The following is a 23,493-nucleotide window of genomic DNA, read 5'->3' as shown; positions in this document are numbered from 1 at the left end:
AGAAGAGAGAAAACATGCATCAGCTGACAAAGCGAGCGCTTGATGTGTAACTCGCACAGCACAGAGCCTGGTGTGGAGCTGCACACATGGATCATGAGAAGCTGCAGCTCTGAAGTAAAGCAGAACAATCTCCCAGTCTCAGCATGACTGACACTCACAGCTGCACTTATTTCTACCACAATTTCAAAAAGGAGTAATCCTAAAAACAAAGTCTGAGAATTACTGTGGCAAAATAGTTGCTTTTATGTTCCATTTTGTCAAAACCTTTGGCAGATAAGGTTTAAAATGATTGTACGTATGGCCTGCACACATTTGACATTTACAAATACCAGTTTATGTGTATGAAAAGGCATAACAATGGTTTACATGAATATGGGCCTCATTCACTTCAAAATAGGTCATCTCAGGGGAGAGCGGCACTTATATTGTTATAGAATTTATAAAAAGCAGATACAAAAATATGTTTGTGTAAAACTTTTTATATAAAAGAAACAGAGAGACAGGTTCATACATATGACCTCCAACAGAGTGGACCTTTATCTGGCGATATGAAGTCTGGGAGCATCCGGTATGAGCCTGGCCTTCGTGGCATCCAAATGATGATACTCTTCAATAAGTGAGCTGAGGGAGGACATGGCCTCTGAGAACACACTCTCCTCCATCCCCTCTACGTGCAGGTAGTGATGCAAGTGGGCCTGCAACAAGAAAAAGAGTCATGAAGTAAAAGAAAACACTGTGGGTTTGTTTTCCTTCTGCCAGAGAATCAAGTTTTCAGAACAAGATGTGCGTGGAAAGCACAGAGCTGCATGATAACATGATAAAGTCATGTTTGGGGTAGAGGAAAGTGAAAGGTCAGAATATTTCCTAAGATAGTGGTGACGATCCTTTGGGGACAAAACGTACAATCCAGAAACTGTTGCAATAACTGCACAAAAGTGTTCAACTGACCAAACAACATCTGAGTCGCCACCGTTTAGGACATCATTTTCAAACAGATACACAATCTAATGGACTATTTGCATGTCTAAAAATAAAGACTAGCACTACTGAAATGCTCCCACTTGATATGGTCCACCCTGAAATGTTCAAGCTGAGTGAAACTGCACCTTCTTCCTGTAGAGCCTGGTGAAGCGCTCCCTCAGCTCCACGAATGTGGGCTTCACACAGGTGTTGTTGGCCAGGGCCAACAGGGAGTGGGAGTGACCCACAGGAGGCACTGAACACAGCCCCGTCTTCCAGCCTTCCTGGTTCCACGAGACAAATGGCAGTGAAGGCCTCAGTCTGGGGGTGAAGAGGATGAAACTAATTGTTTGGAGTGTAAAAAAGCCCCTGTTGTGGATAAAAGGACTAGCAGTAGTTTGTTCAGTTTGTTACAAACGTTGGTTTATACAAGTAAAGGTAGAAATGATCATAGCTGTAGAGTGAATCATGCATTCAAAGTCACCATTTCTCTTTTGTCAGGACTAACAATATTTACTGGATAAAGCATCCTGCTAAACTTTCATCTTTATGGAAGTAAACACCAGTGTAACAAACAGCAGCATATGCTGCAACATGTTCAGTTCCCCAACCATCCATTTATTCCCTTTATCCTGCTTAGAGGTGATGGAACCCATCTTAGCTGCTACTAAGGGCGGCCGTGGCTCAGTGGTCCAATAACCGGAAGGTTGGCGGTTCGATTCCCACTCTCACCACTCGAAAACATTGGTGAAACTGACAGCTGGAGGGGTGTCAGTCCACCTCCTTGTCACGGCCGATCTGCCCTTGAGCAAGGCACCGTACCCCCATGCTCCCCGGCTGTGAATGGCTGCCCACCGCTCCAGGTTGGCATCTGTCTCTGAGTGTGTGACCCTGTGCATGTGCATGTCAACAGGTGCCAACCTGGTTAAAGCCGAGGACAAGTTTTGTGTGTATGCATGTATGCATGACCAATAAATCTGATCTTACTCCATCACAGGGCTAACGTAAACTACACCAGCGCATGCTAATGCAGATATGTAGTCAATTAGCATCACTTAATAAGCCAACATACACGTCCTTGGACTGTGGGAGGAAACCAGCACAGGGAGAACATGACGACTCCGAACAGAAAGAGATTCTTTTCCTCCTATTTTACATCTTTAAATTTCACACACAAATAGGCAGTGTGACACCAGCCTGTGTTTCAGTTTCTCTTGAAAACAAGCTCTGACTCTGAGGGCAGCGTGGTGAAAGAGCAGAAGCGAGCTGGCTGCTGAATGGACCAGTCATGAAGCGCTGCTGCTGCTGAATGGGGGTATTATTGGGAAGCATGCGTGTGAAGGTCATCTTTGGGTCCATTGGGGTGGGTGTAGGAACTTGTTGGCTGTTTAGGTGTGTTCTGACCTTTCTATGTTCCTGCGGAGATCAGACACGTGCACGTTGCCCCTGAGCATGAGCGCACAGGCCAAGTAGAGACAGTTCTTGGGGTCGGCTCGGATTAGCTGGTGGTCTTTACTAAAGGCGTCGCTGAACATCTGATCCAATCTGGAGGACACAGTTAAAGTACACAAAAATGTCAAGATGAGAGGATTGTTTGAAAGTCTTCTACATGTTCAAGTCCAACGACTCTGTTCCTGACAGATAAACTAAAGAGGCCTTTACATGAACTCAGCTGAAGCTCTGCGAGTGGCGAGGCCAAAGAGGCCAGCGTTTGACAAAGAAGAATTTCTTCACCCTTATTTATGAAGGGATGTGGGCAAGCATGATATTTTCAAGCAACGCCCTGCTCTGCATTCACAAAGTCACATGTATTTACTTCTGAGAGCTATTCAGTCCAAGCGCCACGCTTTCTGACCAATGAGCAGCTCTGCCGGGCTCACACACGCCTTTTTAAGGCAGCTGTTGTTGGGTGGGAGCAAAGTGGACTGGTGTTTTTTTTCCATCTCAGCCCTGGAATTCCAAACTTAAAGTCGCCACCTTTGATGTACAACAATGAAGGCTAGAGTTCAGGCGTTTCAGATCGCAAGCCTCTCGTTCCAAGTAAATGACTGATTAGAAGAACTGCAAAGTTTTAAATGAGCAAAAGGAAAATAAGAGAGCAGCTGTTACTCCTTCTGAATACCACTGTGGGTAACATAAGGCAAGCACATGGAAATGTTTGCATGTGTTAAAGTCCAAACTTGAGTTTTACCATGTTGTCCATACATCAAAAGATTTATCTAATGCAGAAAAATGATACGTTTCTTACGATCAATATCACTTACATTATTTGTCACTTTTATTTGCCAAATCCTCATACATGCACACGTCACCAAATTGTTCCCATCTTGATTGTGACAGTAACCCTGTTGCCTATCCCCACCGTAACACACTAACCATCAGTCCCATAAAGCTGCTGGCGCCTCCCCATATTTTGTGCACATCTCAGAGGAGTTCACGTGAGCTGCACAGAACAACAGAGGTAAAAATAGCTGCCCTGACAGCCAGAAAGCAGACCTTCTGCTGGGGACGCTGACATCTGCCAGGGTGTAGAGGGGCGTGAGGCTGGGCACCAGGTAGTGCAGCCGAGGGAAGGGAACCAAGTTCATGGCAATCTCATTCAGATCCATGTTCAGGGAACCCTCGAAACGTGCCGAGCTGGAACAAAAGAAAACAAACCCATAGTGATTAAAGTGTGAAGTACATATTTTCACTTTAACTCCATCCAAATCAATATTTTCAATTATTTAAAAATACAAAACAGGGCTGTGCAAAGGTCCGATGCACAAAAGGAAACAATTCTCACATAACAATAAGACCAGTGAAGAGAAAACATTTTTTTTTATTTTGTTCCTTTCCTTGGTATAAGGATGCATGTTTGGATAGTTTTTAAAGAAAGCTACAGACTTTCATTCTAAACAGTTATGTTTAAACCTCCTGTATCTTTCTTTTTCTCTTGATGTAACCCATACTGAATCCAAGAAGTTTAGACCAGGACTCTGGTGGGGCCGGGCCATCTGAGATTGGACCCCTAGTGGCGCAGAATAGTTCTTGATGATTAAATTCAGGAGCAGTCAGATGCCTTTCCTTTAGTAGTGTGAGGAACACCGTAATTACAGAAAACTCTGTGCACTGAAGAGTATTGCATTTCAAAACTCACACTTAACAATTAGATGAGAGCCAATTCAAAGAAAAACGGAGTAAACATGAATACATATACTTTCATACAGGGTATACATACAGGCTTTTTTAAGTGTTCCGAATAAGAAATGATCTGATACAACTTCAATCGTGTTGCTAAACACACTCCAGATAAAGCCAACATTGACATATGATGAGCCTTTCATATCCACACATAGGACCCTACTGTGTGAGAGCAGAAAGTAGCATCGTACCTCGTTATATTAAGCAGCAGGTTAGCCACGATGTTATTCATGGCATCGAAAGGCTTCTCTGCCCCACAAAGCCCACCCTGTCCGGAGATGACTGTGCTGTCTCTCTTGATAGTCAAGCCTGGTTTTGCACCGTGGGACAGAAGACTAATCTTGTTCACAATGTCCACCAAAGACTGCAGTAGAGGGAAAACATACACAGTTTGGATTTGTACATGCCATGCTGCACACACGTCTACAGAGAGAGGGAAAGCACGAGACGTAGAAAAGGTCAAACCTGGTTTTCCACCGGCAGGACACAGTCAGCGTGCTCTGTGAGCTCTTTCATGGCAAGGACGCTGTTGTACGGAGAAGTGATGACATCATCCTCTGCAGACGGGTACATGGAGGTGACGATGCGACACACATCAGGGAACTCCTCTTCCAGCAGTCTGAGGACTCTGGTCCCCAGTCCGGAACCAGTGCCTTAAAGCAGTCAGTGCAGGGACACAGCAACTGTTAATGTCTGCCTGAGAACTAAAAACCCTGTTTTCAGAAACTGTGTTCGTATTAAGAAGCATGTCTCTGACATCACTAATATCTGTTTCATCCAGCACATTGTGGAAATGTGTCAGAGAGCAGATGTTTTACAGGATCTTCACATCCAGATTACACATCCATTGCTCACAGCTCAGGTAAAAATAAAAATAAAATAAAACATTTAAATCCAGGCAGGTCTCTGCAGACACCACAACACACCCCTGGTGTGACACAGGTGAGGACTGAAAGAGAACATGACATCCGTTTGAGAACAGATGTCATGTTCTTCTTTCTTGTGAGGAGTTTCACATACGATAGCTTTAACTACACAGCTAAAAATAAATAAAGGGAACACTAAAATAATACTTCCTCAATGAATGAACTATTCCAGTCGAAAATCCTTATTCATTACACAGTGGAATCCGTAGCGAACAAAGCAACATAAAAATGATCCATGTGAATCTAAATGATCCCATGGAGCTCTGGATTTGGAATCCTACTCAAAATAAAAGTGGAAATCACATCAGGCTGATCCAACTTCAGTGGAGTCAAAATGAGGCTCAGTAGAGTGTGTGACCTCCACCTGCCTGTGTGGCCTCCACCTGCCTGTAGGGCCTCCACCTGCCTGTGCGGCCTCCACCTGCCTGTGCGGCCTCCACCTGCCTGTGTGGCCTCCACCTGCCTGTACGGCCTCCACCTGCCTGTGCGGCCTCCACCTGCCTGTGCGGCCTCCACCTGCCTGTGTGGCCTCCACCTGCCTGTACGGCCTCCACCTGCCTGTACGGCCTCCACCTGCCTGTATGGCCTCCACCTGCCTGTGCTCCTGATGAGGCGGCGGATCTTCTCCTGAGGGATCTCCTCCCAGCCCTGGCTTAAAGCATCACTCAGCTCCTGGTGCAACGTGGCGTTGGTGGATGGAACCTGACACGATGTCCCAGATGTGCTGGATTGGATTCAGGTCTTGGGAACGGGTCGGTCCATAGCATCAATGCCTTCATCATGCAGGAGCTGCTGACACACTTCAGCCACATGAGGCCAAGCGTTGTCATGCATCAGAAGGACCCCAGGGCCCACTGCACCAGCATGTGGTCTCACACTGGGTCTGAGGGTCTCATCCCGGTACCTAATGGCAGTCAGGGTACCTCTGGCTAGCACATGGAGGGCTGTGCTGCCTCACACCATCACTGACCCCCCGCCACACCGCTCATGCTGGAGGATGCTGCAGGCAGCAGAACCTTCTCCACGGCGTCTCCAGACTCTGTCCCGTCGGTCACATGTGCTCAGTGTGAACCTGCTCTCATCCCTGAAGAGCACAGCTCACATTGATGTGCCATCCTGGACGAGCTGCACTACCTGAGCACCTTCTGTGGGTTGCAGACACCGCCTCATGCTACCTCTGGGGGTGAGAGCACTGACAAAAAGCAAAAGTGCCCAAAACATCAGGCTGAAAGGATGAGAACAGGTGGTCACCACCTGCAGACCCACTCCTTTACAGGGGTGGTCTTGCTAACTGCCTCTCATCAGCAGAGCTCTTGGATCCAAGCACTCAGGTCAGCTGGTCCAGTCCAGAGTCCAGACTAAACATGGAGAAGCAGCATTTAGCTGTTATTCAATTCAATTCAATTCAATTCAAATTCAATTCAAAAATACTTTATTTATCCCAGAGGGAAATTAAATGTTGATGTAACTCAATTAAATCAAGGAGTTATTATAGATGCTGATGGCTGTGGGCAGGAAAGATTTCCTGTAGCGGTCCGTTTTGCATCCAAACTGAAGAAGCCTTTGACTGAAGAGACTTTGTTTTCCGATAACAGTCTCATGGAGAGGATGTTCAGGGTTGTCCATAATTCTCTTGATTTTATGCAAAATCCTTCTTTGCATTATTGTCTCCAGAGGTTCCACAGTCGTCCCCAGAACAGAACCAGCCTTCTTTATCAGGTTGTTGAGTCTTTTTAGGTCCCTGGTTCTGATGCTGCTGCCCCAACAGATGACGCAAGAGGAAATGACGCTCTCAACAACAGACTTGTAGAAGATCTGCAACATCTTGTTGCAAACCTTGAAGGATCTTAGCTTCCTTAAGAAGTAGTCTGCTCTGTCCTTTCTTGTAGATGGCTTCACTGTTGTGTCTCCAGTCCAGTCTGTTGTCCATATGAACACCAAGGTATTTATATTCCTCAACCACCTCCACTTCTTCTCCCATGATGGAAACAGGGTTTGATCTGACCCTGTTTCTCCTGAAATCATCTCCTTTGTTTTGTTAACATTCAAGATGAGATGATTGTTCCCACACCATGTCACAAAGCGGTCCACCAGCTCTCTGTACTCAGCTTCTTGTCCATCTCTGATACACCCGACCACTGCAGAGTCATCTGAATATTTCTGTAGATGACAGGAGTCTGACTTGTACTGGAAGTCTGAAGTGTACAGAGTGAAAAGGAATGGTGAGAGTACAGTCCCCTGTGGTGCTCCTGTGCTGCTGATCACCTGGTTAGACACACAATTCTTCAGTCTGACAAACTGTGGTCTGTTTGTCAGGTAGTCATTAATCCAGGTGATTGTTGAGGCCTCCACCTGAGTCTTCTGGAGTTTCAGACGAAGCAGATCAGGCTGGATTGTGTTAAATGCACTGGAGAAATCAAAGAACATGATCCTCACAGTGCTGCCTGCTTTGTCCAGATGACAGTGGGTTTGTTGAAGCAGGTGTATGATAGCGTCTTCAACTCCAACTCCATGGCGATAAGCAAACTGCAGGGGGTCCTGATATGTGCTGGTTTGCTTACACAGGTGGGTCAACGGGAGTCTCTCCAGGACCTTCATGATGTGGGATGTCAGGGCAACAGGTCTGTAGTCATTGATGACTGAAGGATGAGTTTTCTTTGGTACCGGAACCAGACAGGATGTCTTCCACAACAGTGGTACCTTCTCTTGGGTCAAGCTAAGGTTGAAAAGGTGTTGCAGAATCCCACAGAGCTGCTCTGCACAGGCCTTCAGGACTCTGGGGCTGACACCATCTGGACCTGCAGCCTTGTTCAGGTTCAGTCTCTCCAACTGCCTCCTCACCTGACTTCTAGAAACAGAAAAGTGGGAGGGGGAGGCAAAGGGGACAGCAGCATCTCCTGATTTGGTTGAAGACAAACTAGTGGAAGCAGAAGAATCCATGACTGAGGTGGAGGTGGAGATGTTACAGGAAAGCTGTGGGTCAGAGGAGGGTGGGATGTCTCTTTGGCTGGGAACAGGAGGGGAGGATGGTGAGCTTGTTCCTGAACTGAACCTGTTGAAGAATGTGTTCAGCTCATTTGCTCTGTCCAGACTTCCATCCATCCGATCCTCTCTCTGCTTGAGGCCTGTGATCTTCTTCATTCCTGACCACACATCTCTGATATTGCTCCTCTGCAGTTTACTCTCAAGCTTCTTTCTATACACCTCCTTGCTCTCTCTGATCTTGACTTTGAGCTGCTTCTGTATACTCCTCAGTAACTCCCTGTCTCGCTCCCTAAAGGCTCTTTTTTTCTTGTTCAATAGTTCCTTTAGCTCACTGGTGATCCAGGGTTTGTTATTAGGGAAGCATCTCACTGTTCTGGTGGGGATGGTGTTGTCCACACAGAAGTTTATATAGTCAGTCACACACTCAGTCATGGCATTAATGTCCTCTCCATGTGGCTTACAAAGAGAAATCCAATCGGTTGTATCAAAACAACCCTGTAAGGCTTCTTCAGCTTCCTGTGACCACTTTCTAACAGTCCTTTTTGTGACAGGTAGTCTCTGGACAAGGGGTTTATATGCTGAACAGAGAAAAACAAGGTTGTGATCAGATTTACCCAGGGGAGGTCTTGATTTGGAAATGTATGAATCCTTGACATTTGTGTAAAACAAATCCAATGTCTTGTTTTCTCTGGTAGAGCAGCTGACAAACTGTTGAAAAGTTGGCAGTGTAGCAGAGAGTGAGGCATGATTAAAATCACCAGATATTGCCACAAAAGAATTGGGGTGTTGTGTCTGTATCTTAGCAACAACGGAACTGATGACATCACATGCAGTGTCGGCAACAGCTGAGGGTGGAATGTAAACAGCCACCAAAACAACACTGGTGAACTCTCTTGGCAAATAATATGGAGGAAAACTTACTGCCAATAGTTCAATGTCAGGACTGCAGAGACGACTCTTCACAGTAACATGTCCTGGGTGACACCATCTGTTGTTGACAAGCACTGCCAATCCACCCCCTTTCCTTTTCCTGCTACTCTTTAAATCTCGATCTGCTCGTACAGTCAGGAAGCCCGGCATGATGATGACGGATGGCAGAGATGGTTTGAACTTCTTCTTTCTTTCTCTCCTCTTTGCTCCTGCTCTGCATCCACGACGCCTCCTTTTCAATTCCAGTGGGATTTCTGGCTACAGTTGTCGAATTATTTCTGCTTTTCCAATGTTAATCAGCTGCTCCCTGTTGTAAACCACCCTGTTGCTATGGTTATGCATCATAACAAAAGAGCAAAATATACAAAAGTATTGGGGAAAAAAAATCAATCCAGCTGCACAGCATCCAAGGCAGGAAGGAACAGTTGTCCAAAAAATGCAATTTCTTCCAAGAAAAAAACAGGAATGAAAATTAGAAAAAAAAGAAAATCTCAATGTGAGGTACAGAGCTACTCCAACGTGCTGCCACCCTCAGCGGCGCATTCTAGAACTTTATGTTATATTTAAATTATGCTGCAAACAAGTGGAACAAACTGCCAGTGTAGATTAAACTTTCACCAAATGTAGACATTTTTAAATCCAGGTTAAAGACATTTAGTTTCTCATGTGTCTATGCATGAAATATCTTTTAACTTATCTAGACTGTTGCCTGTTTTTAAATTCATTTAAATGATTTTATTTGTTTCTCTTTATATTCTTTTATGCATTTTTAATGCTTCTTGCACTCCCTGCTGCAATGCTTTTATTTTATGTAAAGCACTTTGAACTGTTTGTACATGAAATGTGCTATATAAATAAATTTGATTTGATTTTGATTTGATTTGCACCTGTTGTCTGTTCCATTTGCACAGCAGCAGGTGGAACTGATCCACAGTCAGTGCTGCTGCCTAACTGGACAGGTTGGTTTCACTGAGGTGGGATTGATTTGGAGTTCCACTGTGTTGTTTAGGTGTCCCCTTTACTTTCTTGAGCAGTGTACTTAAAAGTTTTTGCCAAAGAAATTCAGCTTTGCAGGGGATAAATCTGAAATATATGGAAACAATCTGGAGTCAAATCTGTTTGTTTAGGTGAGGGTGGTCAAAGTGTTTCAGTGCTGACCTCCTCCCATAGAGTGAATGAGAAAGAAGCACTGCAGACAGTCGCAGTGCTCTGCTGCCTTCCTCAGCTTGTCCATTATCAGTTCCCCGTAGGCTGAGCCGTACGTCATGTGTCCCACTGCCCTGCATGAAAAAGGTTTGCTCATCACTAAAATCTGAACAAAAGCTTCAATGTTGTATCATGTTGATTCATTTACAAACTAAAACTGTAAAATACTCAACATGAAATTTGAACTTTCCACACAATGAATGAACAGAGGCCAATTAAAAGGTTGTGTATAGTGTGAAGGCTTCCCAGCCTATGAGCTGTGATAATGGGATTATCTGACTTTAACACGTGTTGAGCTGCTCTGGTGCCCTATGTGCAGGCATTGAGATGACCAAGGACAAAACCACTCACGGTTCATGCTAAATGAACAGAACAAAAAATATGGGGTAGAGACAACATTATTTTCTTAAGACTCACACGTGGAAACGAAGCTAATGGTCGCTCACAATTAAAGTGTCAGTTTGTTTCTTAAAAGAAAAGCTCAAATCTGCCACCCTGCACCTTCAGGATGAACGAGCTTGTTGTTCAGAGGTATCAAAACGCTGTCACAGCTCTAACAGAACTGTCTCGTGTGAACTCCCATTTATCATGCTGAGAATTCCTTTCCCAGTGACTCACCAACCACACTGCTTCACGTGGACTTTCTTTTTTTTTTTTTTTTTAAAACACTGTCGACTGTCACGCAAAATAAAACCTACAGGGAGTATGAACACCACCCTGCCTGAGAAAGGGAACAACATACAGCAGTAATCAGATTACTGCTGTGTTGCCTTGTTTCTTTTAGCTCCCTGAAAAACAATGTTTCTGTATGTAAGTAGATATGAATTCTTCTTTATCCCTTGCAGAAAATTCTGAACAGTCCTCCTCTCCTTTTCTGAGCAGCACAGCATCAGAACCCAGTATGTATAACAGCACGTGTGAATGATTGTAAAATAGCTGTGGTATGTTAAAAATGATGGCGTGCCACATTTGCTCCGCCCACTGCGAAGGACTCCTGCGGCGAGTCTGTCTCTCACCAGTTGTTGCCTGAACCCGACACGTCTGTGAGGAGCTGAGTGCTGTCGAACACCTCTCTTAATGGGCCCTGCAGGATCTGGCTGACCACGCCCTCCTCCATATCTACCAGGACCGCCTGCGGATTCAAAGATGTGAGAATGTGGCCAGCACGTACACTTGCATTGCAGACATTTCATAACTCTTCTTTGTGGCCCAATGACAGTCAAGCCTTTGATCACGCAGGATTCAATCCAAACTCAAAATAAGCTGGAAAAAGAATGTACACCTCATTGGTTTGTATGAGTTATGTATTGATCGGACTGTTTTGTTATGGCTAGTTCTAATAAAAGTTTGCTGTGAAGAGTAGAAGATAAATGTTCTCTCGAGCCGTTATTTGGCAGCTGGTAATACTTACCCTGGCTTTAAGATGCTGGATTCTCCCACCGACACCACAAACACCATCATTGTTCCTGGAAATGTACAGTAAATATATGAAAAGGACAACGCTTATGTATCCACCCTTCTAACAAAGCAGGTGCAATTACCTTGAATCCACATTCCGGAAAAAGCTACTCAGGGCCTCGTCATATAATCCTCTCTGAGGAGAAGAAAGAAACATTAGAGACCTGTTGTGTGAAGCGTTTCTGGGGCACTTTACTCGTCAGCTTTGTTCCACCTTAGTTTTAGCTCGTGTAGTTATGTTCCCTAGTTTCAGAAAAGATTCTGGTTGGAACACCGTTACTGTAACTCAAAGGAAGGCCAAAACCAGAAAAATAAGGCCCAAGCTCTCTCTTCAATCATGTACTGAATAAGCATTTGATCCGACTTTATTTCTTCCTACTTTTCAACCAAGAAGGAGTATTTGTTTCTGATTACATTTGACATTAAATTTGTGAGTCACCTTTTGGTTTAGCTACAGTTATAAAGGGTAAACCAGAATCAGTTTATATGCTTAAGTTGCTGAGAGGGCATTAAGGGTGCAACGGATCAAAAAACTCACGGTTCGGATCGTTCCTCGGATCAGAGTCACGGATCGGATCATTTTTCGGATCAGCAAAAAAAAAAAAAAGACAAGACAAATAAACATGTTTTGTCTTTTTGTTTATTAACACTTTTAAGTTATTAAATTGAAATATATAAAATCAACTTAAAGTCCACAATCAACATCTTCTTTTCAACATAATCAAAGAAAAACAACTTAAAGTGCAACATAAAAACACACCGATAGCGTTTGTGATCGCTTTAGCCCGGTCGGATTGTGAAGGAAGGGGCTGCTTAAACACCGCGGTGATGAGCGGTTGTGCTCAACAACTGTTGTGTGGCTTTCTTGTGCCACAGTGCCTACACACCGTCACGGTTTTATCCACCAACCTCTTTCCTTCATTAAATTTGACAGGGAAGCCAAAATGCTCCGAAACGGGATTTAAATGACGTGGGGCGCTCTTCTGTTCCTCCGCTCGCCATGACCACGCTGTGTTGCAGGTTAGGGGTTTTCTTTATGTTAGCTATCGCTATGTCAGCTACGTGTTATGTCCGTGTGGTAGCCTAGGCGACAGGTTTGTGTGGCAGCGCGAGTATTATGGAAACAGACAGAGGCAGCAGTTATCGTTACAGTAGTCACCGAAGTCTAGCCTACTTTTATTTTCCATGCCCACTGTTCTACATGTTGTACGCTGAGAACAAAAAAATCACAAACGAGCCATAGGACTGTTTGCTTATTGAAGAGGGAACTGTTGCAGACTTTTACCCAGAGCCTGGAAAGTAGCTCTGTCCCTGGAACTAGCAGGAATGGTAACGGCGGTGTGAGGACTGAACATGCGCACATTTTTTTTTTTTCATAAATCAATCCGCGGATCATGTGTGTGCCGAACCGAAATAATTGATCCGAACGGATCACGGATCAATGATGATCCGTTGCACCACTAGAGGGCATGGCAAGTTCTTAAAGCTGCAGGAACTGTAGTTTTGTCTGCTTCCAGCTGTTCTCTGCAGCAAAGCTGCTAAAGTCAGAGAGTTTCACAAAGGTACAACAGCTGCAATTAGCCATTAGATGTGAATGTGAACCGCCAGTGTCTAACTAAAGGGGTGGAGTATAAAAACCAAGCAGTCAGCTCAGCCACGTTTTTACAACCGTGACTGAGCTCACAGCGGTGGATGGTTTGATGGCAAAACCTGTTGCAGCAGGTCACTTTAGTGGCACCAGCAAGTCAAATAAGATTCTAAAATCCCCAAATTCACCGTTTTCATTTCCAAAAGTGACTTTATTTCAAGTTCACGGTGTTTTGAGGTTAAATGTTGTAAAACGTTTGTCCTTTTTTTCTGATTTGAAGGACTTATGGTGTAGGGCATTAAAGAGGAGATGTAATCATTCATTGTCTGCTGCATCTTCAACAAAGAAACTGGAACACTTGGACGAGCCTTGAAACCTGGTTGGAGTTTTGGAATTAAATGTGAACGTTTTTCATGATCAATGTTGTTTCACGTTTAATTTCCTGTTAAAACAAAACTACCACTAATTATTGTATGTGGTTGACCAAAAAAAAAATTGGAATTGGTGTATCTCTAAAGTATGGGTTATTAAGAACAGAGTTACTTTGCACCTGACAGATCCTAAATGATGGTATGATGCAGCTGTGTCAGAAGGTTATCATTCCAGGAATCTGGAGACGTTTCAGTGTAAAGGACGAGGGAGCAAGCCTAAGCTGGACCCCCGTGATCTCTGACCCCTCAGATGGCGCTGCATCAAGAACCCTCATTCATCAACAGCTGATAGAAGCACACGGACAAGGGATTACTGTGGGAAACCTTTGTCCCACGTTACAGAGTGGGAGAAGGAAACGTTGCAGAGTGGGAGAAGGAAGGAAACGTTACAGAGTGGGAGAAGGAAACGTTACAGAGTGGGAGAAGGAAACGTTACAGAGTGGGAGAAGGAAACGTTACAGAGTGGGAGAAGGAAACGTTACAGAGTGGGAGAAGGAAACGTTACAGAGTGGGAGAAGGAAACGTTACAGAGTGGGAGAAGGAAGGAAACGTTACAGAGTGGGAGAAGGAAGGAAACGTTACAGAGTGGAAGAAGGAAACGTTACAGAGTGGGAGAAGGAAACGTTACGGAGAAGGAAGGAAACGTTACGGAGTGGGAGAAGGAAACGTTAAAGAGTGGGAGAAGGAAACGTTACGGAGAAGGAAGGAAACGTTACAGAGTGGGAGAAGGAAACGTTACAGAGTGAGAGAAGGAAACGTTACAGAGTGGGAGAAGGAAGGAAACGTTACAGAGTGGGAGAAGGAAGGAAACGTCACAGAGTGGGAGAAGGAAGGAAACGTCACAGAGTGGGAGAAGGAAGGAAACGTCACAGAGTGGGAGAAGGAAGGAAACGTTACAGAGTGGGAGAAGGAAGGAAACGTTACAGAGTGGGAGAAGGAAACGTCACAGAGCGGGAGAAGGAAGGAAACGTTACAGAGTGGGAGAAGGAAGGAAACGTCACAGAGTGGGAGAAGGAAGGAAACGTCACAGAGTGGGAGAAGGAAGGAAACGTCACAGAGTGGGAGAAGGAAACGTCACAGAGTGGGAGAAGGAAGGAAACGTTAAAGAGTGGGAGAAGGAAACGTCACAGAGTGGGAGAAGGAAGGAAACATTACAGAGCGGGAGAAGGAAGGAAATGTTACGGAGAGGGAAGGAAACGTCACAGAGTGGGAGAAGGAAGGAAACGTCACAGAGTGGGAGAAGGAAACGTCACAGAGCGGGAGAAGGAAACGTCACAGAGCGGGAGAAGGAAGGAAACGTTACAGAGTGGGAGAAGGAAACGTTACAGAGTGGGAGAAGGAAGGAAACGTCACAGAGCGGGAGAAGGAAACGTCACAGAGTGGGAGAAGGAAACGTCACAGAGCGGGAGAAGGAAACGTTACAGAGTGGGAGAAGGAAGGAAACGTTACAGAGCGGGAGAAGGAAGGAAACGTCACAGAGCGGGAGAAGGAAACGTTACAGAGTGGGAGAAGGAAACATTACAGAGTGGGAGAAGATTCGCTGTCCTGACTGTTTTTGTGTTATGGGGATTAAATGTGATATTAAAAAAAAAAAGCCCATTGTCAAGAAATGAAAACATTGAATATCTTAAATTCTTTTTGTCTACAAAGACATAAACATCAAAGTAAATGTAATGGTTGTGTGGAGAGGAAGCTTGGACAGACAGAGCCGAGCGGGAGAAGGAAGGAAACGTCACAGAGTGGGAGAAGGAAACGTCACAGAGCGGGAGAAGGAAGGAAACGTTACAGAGTGGGAGAAGGAAACGTTACAGAGTGGGAGAAGGAAACGTTACAGAGCGGGAGAAGGAAGGAAACGTTACAGAGTGGGAGAAGGAAACGTCACAGAGCGGGAGAAGGAAGGAAACGTTACAGAGCGGGAGAAGGAAACGTCACAGAGCGGGAGAAGGAAACGTCACAGAGCGGGAGAAGGAAACATTACAGAGCGGGAGAAGGAAACGTCACAGAGTGGGAGAAGGAAACGTTACAGAGCGGGAGAAGGAAGGAAACGTTACAGAGTGGGAGAAGGAAACGTCACAGAGCGGGAGAAGGAAGGAAACGTTACAGAGCGGGAGAAGGAAACGTCACAGAGCGGGAGAAGGAAACGTCACAGAGCGGGAGAAGGAAACATTACAGAGCGGGAGAAGGAAACGTCACAGAGTGGGAGAAGGAAACGTTACAGAGTGGGAGAAGGAAACGTTACAGAGCGGGAGAAGGAAACGTTACAGAGTGGGAGAAGGAAACGTTACAGAGTGGGAGAAGGAAGGAAACGTTACAGAGTGGGAGAAGGAAGGAAACGTTACAGAGTGGGAGAAGGAAACGTTACAGAGTGGGAGAAGGAAACGTTACAGAGTGGGAGAAGGAAACGTTACAGAGTGGGAGAAGGAAGGAAACGTTACAGAGTGGGAGAAGGAAACGTTACAGAGTGGGAGAAGGAAACGTTACAGAGTGGGAGAAGGAAACGTTACAGAGTGGGAGAAGGAAACGTTACAGAGTGGGAGAAGGAAGGAAACGTTACAGAGTGGGAGAAGGAAACGTTACAGAGTGGGAGAAGGAAACGTTACAGAGTGGGAGAAGGAAACGTTACAGAGTGGGAGAAGGAAGGAAACGTTACAGAGTGGGAGAAGGAAACGTTACAGAGTGGGAGAAGGAAACGTTACAGAGTGGGAGAAGGAAGGAAACGTCACAGAGTGGGAGAAGGAAGGAAACGTTACAGAGTGGGAGAAGGAAACGTCACAGAGCGGGAGAAGGAAACGTTACAGAGTGGGAGAAGGAAACGTCACAGAGCGGGAGAAGGAAACGTTACAGAGTGGGAGAAGGAAACGTCACAGAGCGGGAGAAGGAAACGTCACAGAGCGGGAGAAGGAAACGTCACAGAGCGGGAGAAGGAAACGTTACAGAGTGGGAGAAGGAAACGTCACAGAGTGGGAGAAGGAAACGTTACAGAGTGGGAGAAGGAAACGTCACAGAGCGGGAGAAGGAAACGTCACAGAGCGGGAGAAGGAAACATTACAGAGTGGGAGAAGGAAACGTCACAGAGTGGGAGAAGGAAACGTTACAGAGTGGGAGAAGGAAACGTCACAGAGCGGGAGAAGGAAACGTCACAGAGCGGGAGAAGGAAACGTCACAGAGCGGGAGAAGGAAACGTTACAGAGTGGGAGAAGGAAACGTCACAGAGCGGGAGAAGGAAACGTCACAGAGCGGGAGAAGGAAACGTTACAGAGCGGGAGAAGGAAACGTTACAGAGTGGGAGAAGGAAACGTCACAGAGCGGGAGAAGGAAACGTTACAGAGTGGGAGAAGATTCGCTGTCCTGACTGTTTTTGTGTTATGGGGATTAAATGTGATATTAAAAAAAAAAAGCCCATTGTCAAGAAATGAAAACATTGAATATCTTAAATTCTTTTTGTCTACAAAGACATAAACATCAAAGTAAATGTAATGGTTGTGTGGAGAGGAAGCTTGGACAGACAGAGCCGAGCTGAGCTGCTCCTGCCTCGGAGCACCTCCAACCAGGTATGACATGCAGATCACCTGCATCATCTCACCAATGATCAATTGCAGCCTGCAAGTTTATTTTATTGTTTCTATCCGTGAGTGACAAAGTAAATATTTACTTTGGATTTGAATAAAATAATATGATTTTCATGCCCTTAAGACATCATGGATGTCAAGCAAGCTTCCATAATCACTGGTGTATCCTTGCTCTTAGCATCTTCTTCAACCAGCCTCCTCTCTCTGAATATTTTAGGGCTTGAGACATTGAGTCCAGTTCTAAAGTCATTTTTGCTTCAGAGGGTTTCTAACTGAATTGAATGACATGGAAGTACTTAAGCAGCAGCCATCATAAGAGCTGGTTAAACTCTATAAATACTAAGGAAAGGAGGCTCAGTGCTTTCTTTTAGCATATGGCACTGAACACTGGAGAATCCTTTATGAAAGACCGGAGAAAACTACATCACACAATTCCTTGTGGCCACGACTTCCATAGTGATGCTTGATTATTAGGAGGAGAGTTGTTGTGAGCAGCTGTTTTTAACATCTTTAAATTGTGTGCCTTTTTGTTTATTTTTAAACAATGTACCTTGACATTTATCGTATTACTTTATTGGACTTTTCTGGCATATATGCCATGTCCTCCGCATAGTAGTGTGATAATCTTTAAAGTAATATATTTAAAGTACTTTTCCAGTAATATTGACAGCTGTAGTTGAAGTGCTGCAGGCCCACAGACAGCTTAGAGTCGGTGTGGTCGGACTCTCACTGGAACAAGAATGTCTCCAACCATCTTTCATTAAACACTCAATGTTTTCCAACGAGGTGAGGAAAAGACAGCATTGGGTCTATTTTAGTTTGAACAATTCGGACTATCCTTCAAACATGTTGCTGTGAACGATTCCTGGGTCACAAAAAGAGTGAAATTCGACTAAATGAGACGCTTTGCACTTACCTTATTGACGTGGGCGTGTTCTCGCAAAGCGAGATCCCAAAACCTGCAGCCAACTTGGTTTCCACACTGTCCAACTGAAAAACACGGGCTGGATTTATTAACCTTAAAGCATTATAGCAACTAACTAAAAGGTGAAACCACGGACGTTCGTTTCCCGTGCGAACTTAAGTATCAGTAAACAAAAGTCGACAGTTATTGTGGGTCCTTTCTGAATAAGCTTTCTTTCACCCACCTTGGACAACAACTGACTGTGTCATAGCAGCTGCAACCCTTCTGCAACGCTAACCTAAGCCATATTCGCTCATCTTTGTCCAGAATTACTCCATAAAACAGAGGCTTGATGATTTTTTTTTTAAAGTTCTTTGCATTCGCGCGTGAACTGTATTTTGTCGAGTGTTGATGACGTCTTGACCATGAAACCGGATGTTAAAGCGTCATCAGGGTCCGTTTAGCCAGAGAGTCTCTGTAAAAGGGCTGTGGTTTAGCTTAGCCGCTGCAGAGTGTGTACGCGCACAGGGGGAAGGAGGGGGAGGGGGAGGGAGGAGCAGATTGCAGTTTGATAGACGGCATCAGTATCCTGTTTTTCCTAGATTGTACGTTTTAGAGGCCACTAAAACTTTTCATATTTGTGTCAAAACTTTTAATTAATTGGTTGCAATGGGGGTGTGAAGAGTATTTCAAGCAATATGTAAAAAAATGTTCCAGAAAAAGAACCCCTACCCCGCCTTTAAATATCACATTTTTTTCATTTTTATTTTATTTTGAAAACAGGAAGTTGGAACACGCTGCAGTCGTCCTCTCCGTGTGTTTACTGTAGAGTCTGCAATACGGGTGCAATGTTGGAGTGGCTTGCGAATGTCTGTCGAATATCCAACTTAAAACTAACTTCACATAAGTATATATATTGAATTAAACTTTCACCAAATGTAGACATTTTTAAATCCAGGTTAAAAACATTTCTTTTCTCATGTGTCTATGCATGAAATCTTCACGATATCTTTTAATTTATCTGGACTGTTGCTTGTTTTTAAATTAATTTAAATTATTTTATGTTTCTCTTTATATTCTTTTGTGTATTTTTAATGCTTCTTAAACTCCCTGCTGCAATGTTTTTATTTTATGTGAAGCACTTTGAATTGTTTTGTACATGAAATGTGCTATACAAATAAATTTGATTTGATATACTCTAATTGTGCACATCTGCACGGCACTGTTTTCCATTACGGCTGTTTTTGCATGTGTGTTTCAAACAGTAAAAGTAGAATTTATAGGTTAATATAAAACTACAAGACGCTAACATCACCTTTCGCTTTGGTCGAATGTCCTTTTCTTCCTCTTCACTTTTTAAGTCAGAAGTGTTGCATGACAGTGACCTATTAAGGTGGTGATGTGCCTCGAGGTAATGATGGCAAAACGAGGCTTCATGAACCAATGAGGCTTTCCAGCCCAAAGGTTCATTAAGCCTGATTCTTACTCGGCGCAACCGCGCAACTGTTCTGGCTCGAGAACCATTAATGACGTCATCGAAAGCGCCAGCCCCTTCACAGTTCCTTCAGCTCATAAGCGCAGTTTGCGCCGAGTATGCGTCACATTTGCAGTTCTCTCCAGACCAGCGGGCGTCACTGTTGAGGAAACAAGCTGAAGAACCGGACGAAGAAAAGCATACGAAGAAAGCATACACAATGCCACCTGTGGTGTAGAACTGTATATGTATCTCAGAGCTAAGCGGCTGCGGCAAAAACAGAAGAGAAGGTGGAATGTTCGTCCTTTGCAACAAGACGAACGTTGTCAAACGTTGTCCTTTGGGACAACGTTGTCCCAGTGTAACTTCATAGACGTGTCGTACAGATGTTTGTAGAGGCGCACCCTCTCGGTCACCGCGGTCTCTGCAGTGTTCATGTTTCCTTTCTCTTGGTCAGCTGTTTCCGGTTGAGCTCGCGCGAAGTCAGAAAAAAAGTTGTGTGCGCGCCCTTGCGACGCGCGAGGATTTTTTAGCTTGCGACGGGGGGCGTGGCGGAATTTTGGGTCACGTGACCGTTTGCGCCATTTGCGACCAGCTAGTAACAATGGGTCAAAGCGAGGTTGCGCCGAGTAAGAATCAGGCTTTACCCGAAGCCTCATTGAAACGGTCTCTCTAGTGACACCTGCTGTGCAAAAGGAATACATGACAGACTAAATTAACCCTGAGTTAGAGCATCCTGCAATATAAAATAAACAATTGTTGTCACTGTGTCTCAATGAAAATAAATGTGTAAAAACTGCATATATGGAAGTATTATTGAGTGCTATGGTGTTGAAGGCCTGTGCAGAGCAGCTCTGTGGGATTCTGCAACACCTTTTCAACCTTAGCTTGACCCAAGAGAAGGTACCACTGTTGTGGAAGACATCCTGTCTGGTTCCGGTACCAAAGAAAACTCACCCTTCAGACATCAATGACTACAGACCTGTTGCCCTGACATCCCACATCATGAAGGTCCTGGAGAGACTCCTGTTGACCCACCTGTGTAAGCAAACCAGCACATATCAGGACCCCCTGCAGTTTGCTTATCGCCATGGAGTTGGAGTTGAAGACGCTATCATACACCTGCTTCAACAAACCCACTGTCATCTGGACAAAGCAGGCAGCACTGTGAGGATCATGTTCTTTGATTTCTCCAGTGCATTTAACACAATCCAGCCTGATCTGCTTCGTCTGAAACTCCAGAAGACTCAGGTGGAGGCCTCAACAATCACCTGGATTAATGACTACCTGACAAACAGACCACAGTTTGTCAGACTGAAGAATTGTGTGTCTAACCAGGTGATCAGCAGCACAGGAGCACCACAGGGGACTGTACTCTCACCATTCCTTTTCACTCTGTACACTTCAGACTTCCAGTACAAGTCAGACTCCTGTCATCTACAGAAATATTCAGATGACTCTGCAGTTGTCGGGTGTATCAGAGATGGACAAGAAGCTGAGTACAGAGAGCTGGTGGACCGCTTTGTGACATGGTGTGGGAACAATCATCTCATCTTGAATGTTAACAAAACAAAGGAGATGATTGTAGATTTCAGGAGAAACAGGGTCAGATCAAACCCTGTTTCCATCATGGGAGAAGAAGTGGAGGTGGTTGAGGAATATAAATACCTTGGTGTTCATATGGACAACAGACTGGACTGGAGACACAACAGTGAAGCAATCTACAAGAAAGGACAGAGCAGACTGTACTTCTTGAGGAAGCTAAGATCCTTCAAGGTTTGCAACAAGATGTTGCAGATCTTCTACAAGTCTGTTGTTGAGAGCGTCATTTCCTCTTGCGTCATCTGTTGGGGCAGCAGCATCAGAACCAGGGACCTAAAAAGACTCAACAACCTGATAAAGAAGGCTGGTTCTGTTCTGGGGACGACTGTGGAACCTCTGGAGACAATAATGCAAAGAAGGATTTGCATAAAATCAAGAGAATTATGGACAACCCTGAACATCCTCTCCATGAGACTGTTATCGGAAAACAAAGTCTCTTCAGTCAAAGGCTTCTTCAGTTTGGATGCAAAACGGACCGCTACAGGAAATCATTCCTGCCCACAGCCATCAGCATCTATAATAACTCTTTGATTTAATTGAGCTACATCAACATTTAATTTCCCTCTGGGATAAATAAAGTATTTTTGAATTGAATTGAATTGAATTGATCACTCAAATGAAATATATCAATGATGTACACTGACTACAGTGCTTACGGAACTGGGAGTGGGAAAGTGCTTATGGGACCGGGAGTCAGGAATAAACTGCAACAGAGCAGTATGGGCAACAAGACAAATATAAGTTATTGGTTTTTATTTTAAAAAATAAGCTTTTTAACAGTATTCGTGTTCAAACGATTCCTTTTTTTTTTTGACACAATCTCGCCAGCTTTCGAAAATACCCTTTCACATGGCACTGAGGATGCCGGAGTGCATAAAAATGTCAGTGCCAGCTGATACAAATGTGGAAACTGGTGCTTTTGTTTGCTCCAATATATGAGTGGATCCTCATGTCTCTCCAAATTAATCTCAGCTAAATAGTGGCCTACTTTAATTGTTGCATCTGCTGTCGCGTTTGAGCTTTACCTGCTCTGTCCAACAGTGCTATCCAGCAGATGCCAAAGGTCACCTATAGTAAAAGGGGGGAAAAACTATTAATAATTGAGATTACATAATATTACTGTTTATTATATATTAGGATATTATATATCCTACTAGGTCCTATATCCTATATAACTATTCTAACAATATTCTAACCTAATTACGATATATTCTAATGCAGTATAATAATAATAATAATAATAATAATGATAGATGATATAATGACTGATATAATAACTGAACTTAAAGGGATAGTTCGCCTTTTTTGACATGAAGCTGTATGACATCCCATATTAGCAATATCATTTATGAACATTGACTTACCCCCCCCCGCTGCGTTCTGTGAGCCGAGTTCCAGCCTCGTTTTGGCGTCCACGAAGGTAGTCCGGCTAGTTGGCTGGGGTTTAAAAAATAAAGCGTTTTGCTTCTCAAAACAATATGCGTTCAACAGAGTAATACATTTGCATCACAAAATCGTTGTGCATGAAAAAGTCAGACCTCACATCGCTTGGCGCTATTTTTGCCTCCCTTGATATCAATGCGTCCAATGTAAACTGTGCAGACCGAAGAGCAGACCGAGCAGTCCCCTGCTTCAGAGCAGCAAACACCGTAACAGGTGCGGTTGTCGCTAGGTGGCTGGACGCATTGATATCAAGGGAGGCAAAAATAGCGCCAAGCGATGTGAGGTCTGACTTTTTCATGCACAACGATTTTGTGATGCAAATGTATTACTCTTTTGAACGCATATTGTTTTGAGAAGCAAAACGCTTTATTTTTCAAGCCCCTGCCAACTAGCCGGACTACCTTCGTGGACGCCAAAATGAGGCTGGAACTCTGCTCACAGGACGCAGCGGGGGGTAAGTCAATGTTCATAAATTATATTGCTAATATGGGATGTCATATAGCTTCATGTCAAGAGGCGAACTATCCCTTTAACCACTAACTCTGATACAACCAACGCACACTCTACCTCTCACCAATACCAAACGGCAACTCAAAACCCTTGAAGTGCCGCGAGGTTCAAACCCTTTTTATGCGGTAGTGACGCTCAAAATGAATCAGTGACGTGTACACTGAATCCGAGGTCTCGTTTGTCATCAGTCACGTGATTTTTACGGAAACGATACAAGCCTCAAACCATGCTCGACACACGCTCCAAGGCCTCGCTTCAAACGCCACATCACTACCTCGAGGTACTGATCTAAAACCAGGGGAAAAACATTTCAGACAATGAAGT

The 23,493-nt window shown here is 44.4% G+C and overlaps 1 protein-coding gene across 2 annotated transcripts; it reads right to left on the bottom strand.

Moving 5' to 3' along the window:
- Positions 1-172: 172 nt before the first annotated feature.
- On the bottom strand, positions 173-18,583 carry tube1 (tubulin, epsilon 1). Of its 2 annotated transcripts, XM_075458859.1 has the most exons (12): positions 18,385-18,583; positions 18,153-18,226; positions 11,732-11,784; positions 11,602-11,656; positions 11,207-11,322; positions 10,143-10,264; positions 4,609-4,796; positions 4,335-4,507; positions 3,457-3,597; positions 2,365-2,505; positions 1,107-1,281; positions 175-695 (listed from the first exon to the last, which is right to left on the bottom strand). In XM_075458859.1, the coding sequence occupies exons 1-12, from the start codon at positions 18,407-18,409 to the stop codon at positions 537-539; spliced, it is 1,422 nt and encodes a 473-aa protein (XP_075314974.1). In that variant the 5' UTR covers positions 18,410-18,583; the 3' UTR covers positions 175-536. The 2 variants fall into 2 exon arrangements, with proteins under 2 accessions (XP_075314975.1, XP_075314974.1); XM_075458860.1 differs by lacking the exons at positions 18,153-18,226; positions 18,385-18,583 and adding an exon at positions 12,187-12,231 and having other exon boundaries at positions 173-695.
- Between the last annotated feature and the right edge of the window lie 4,910 nt (positions 18,584-23,493).

Source organism: Odontesthes bonariensis, chromosome 24, assembly GCF_027942865.1.
Source record: "Odontesthes bonariensis isolate fOdoBon6 chromosome 24, fOdoBon6.hap1, whole genome shotgun sequence".
NCBI lineage: Eukaryota > Metazoa > Chordata > Actinopteri > Atheriniformes > Atherinopsidae > Odontesthes > Odontesthes bonariensis.
Note: the sequence above shows the minus strand (reverse complement) of the source record. Positions and strands in the feature narration are given on the sequence as shown.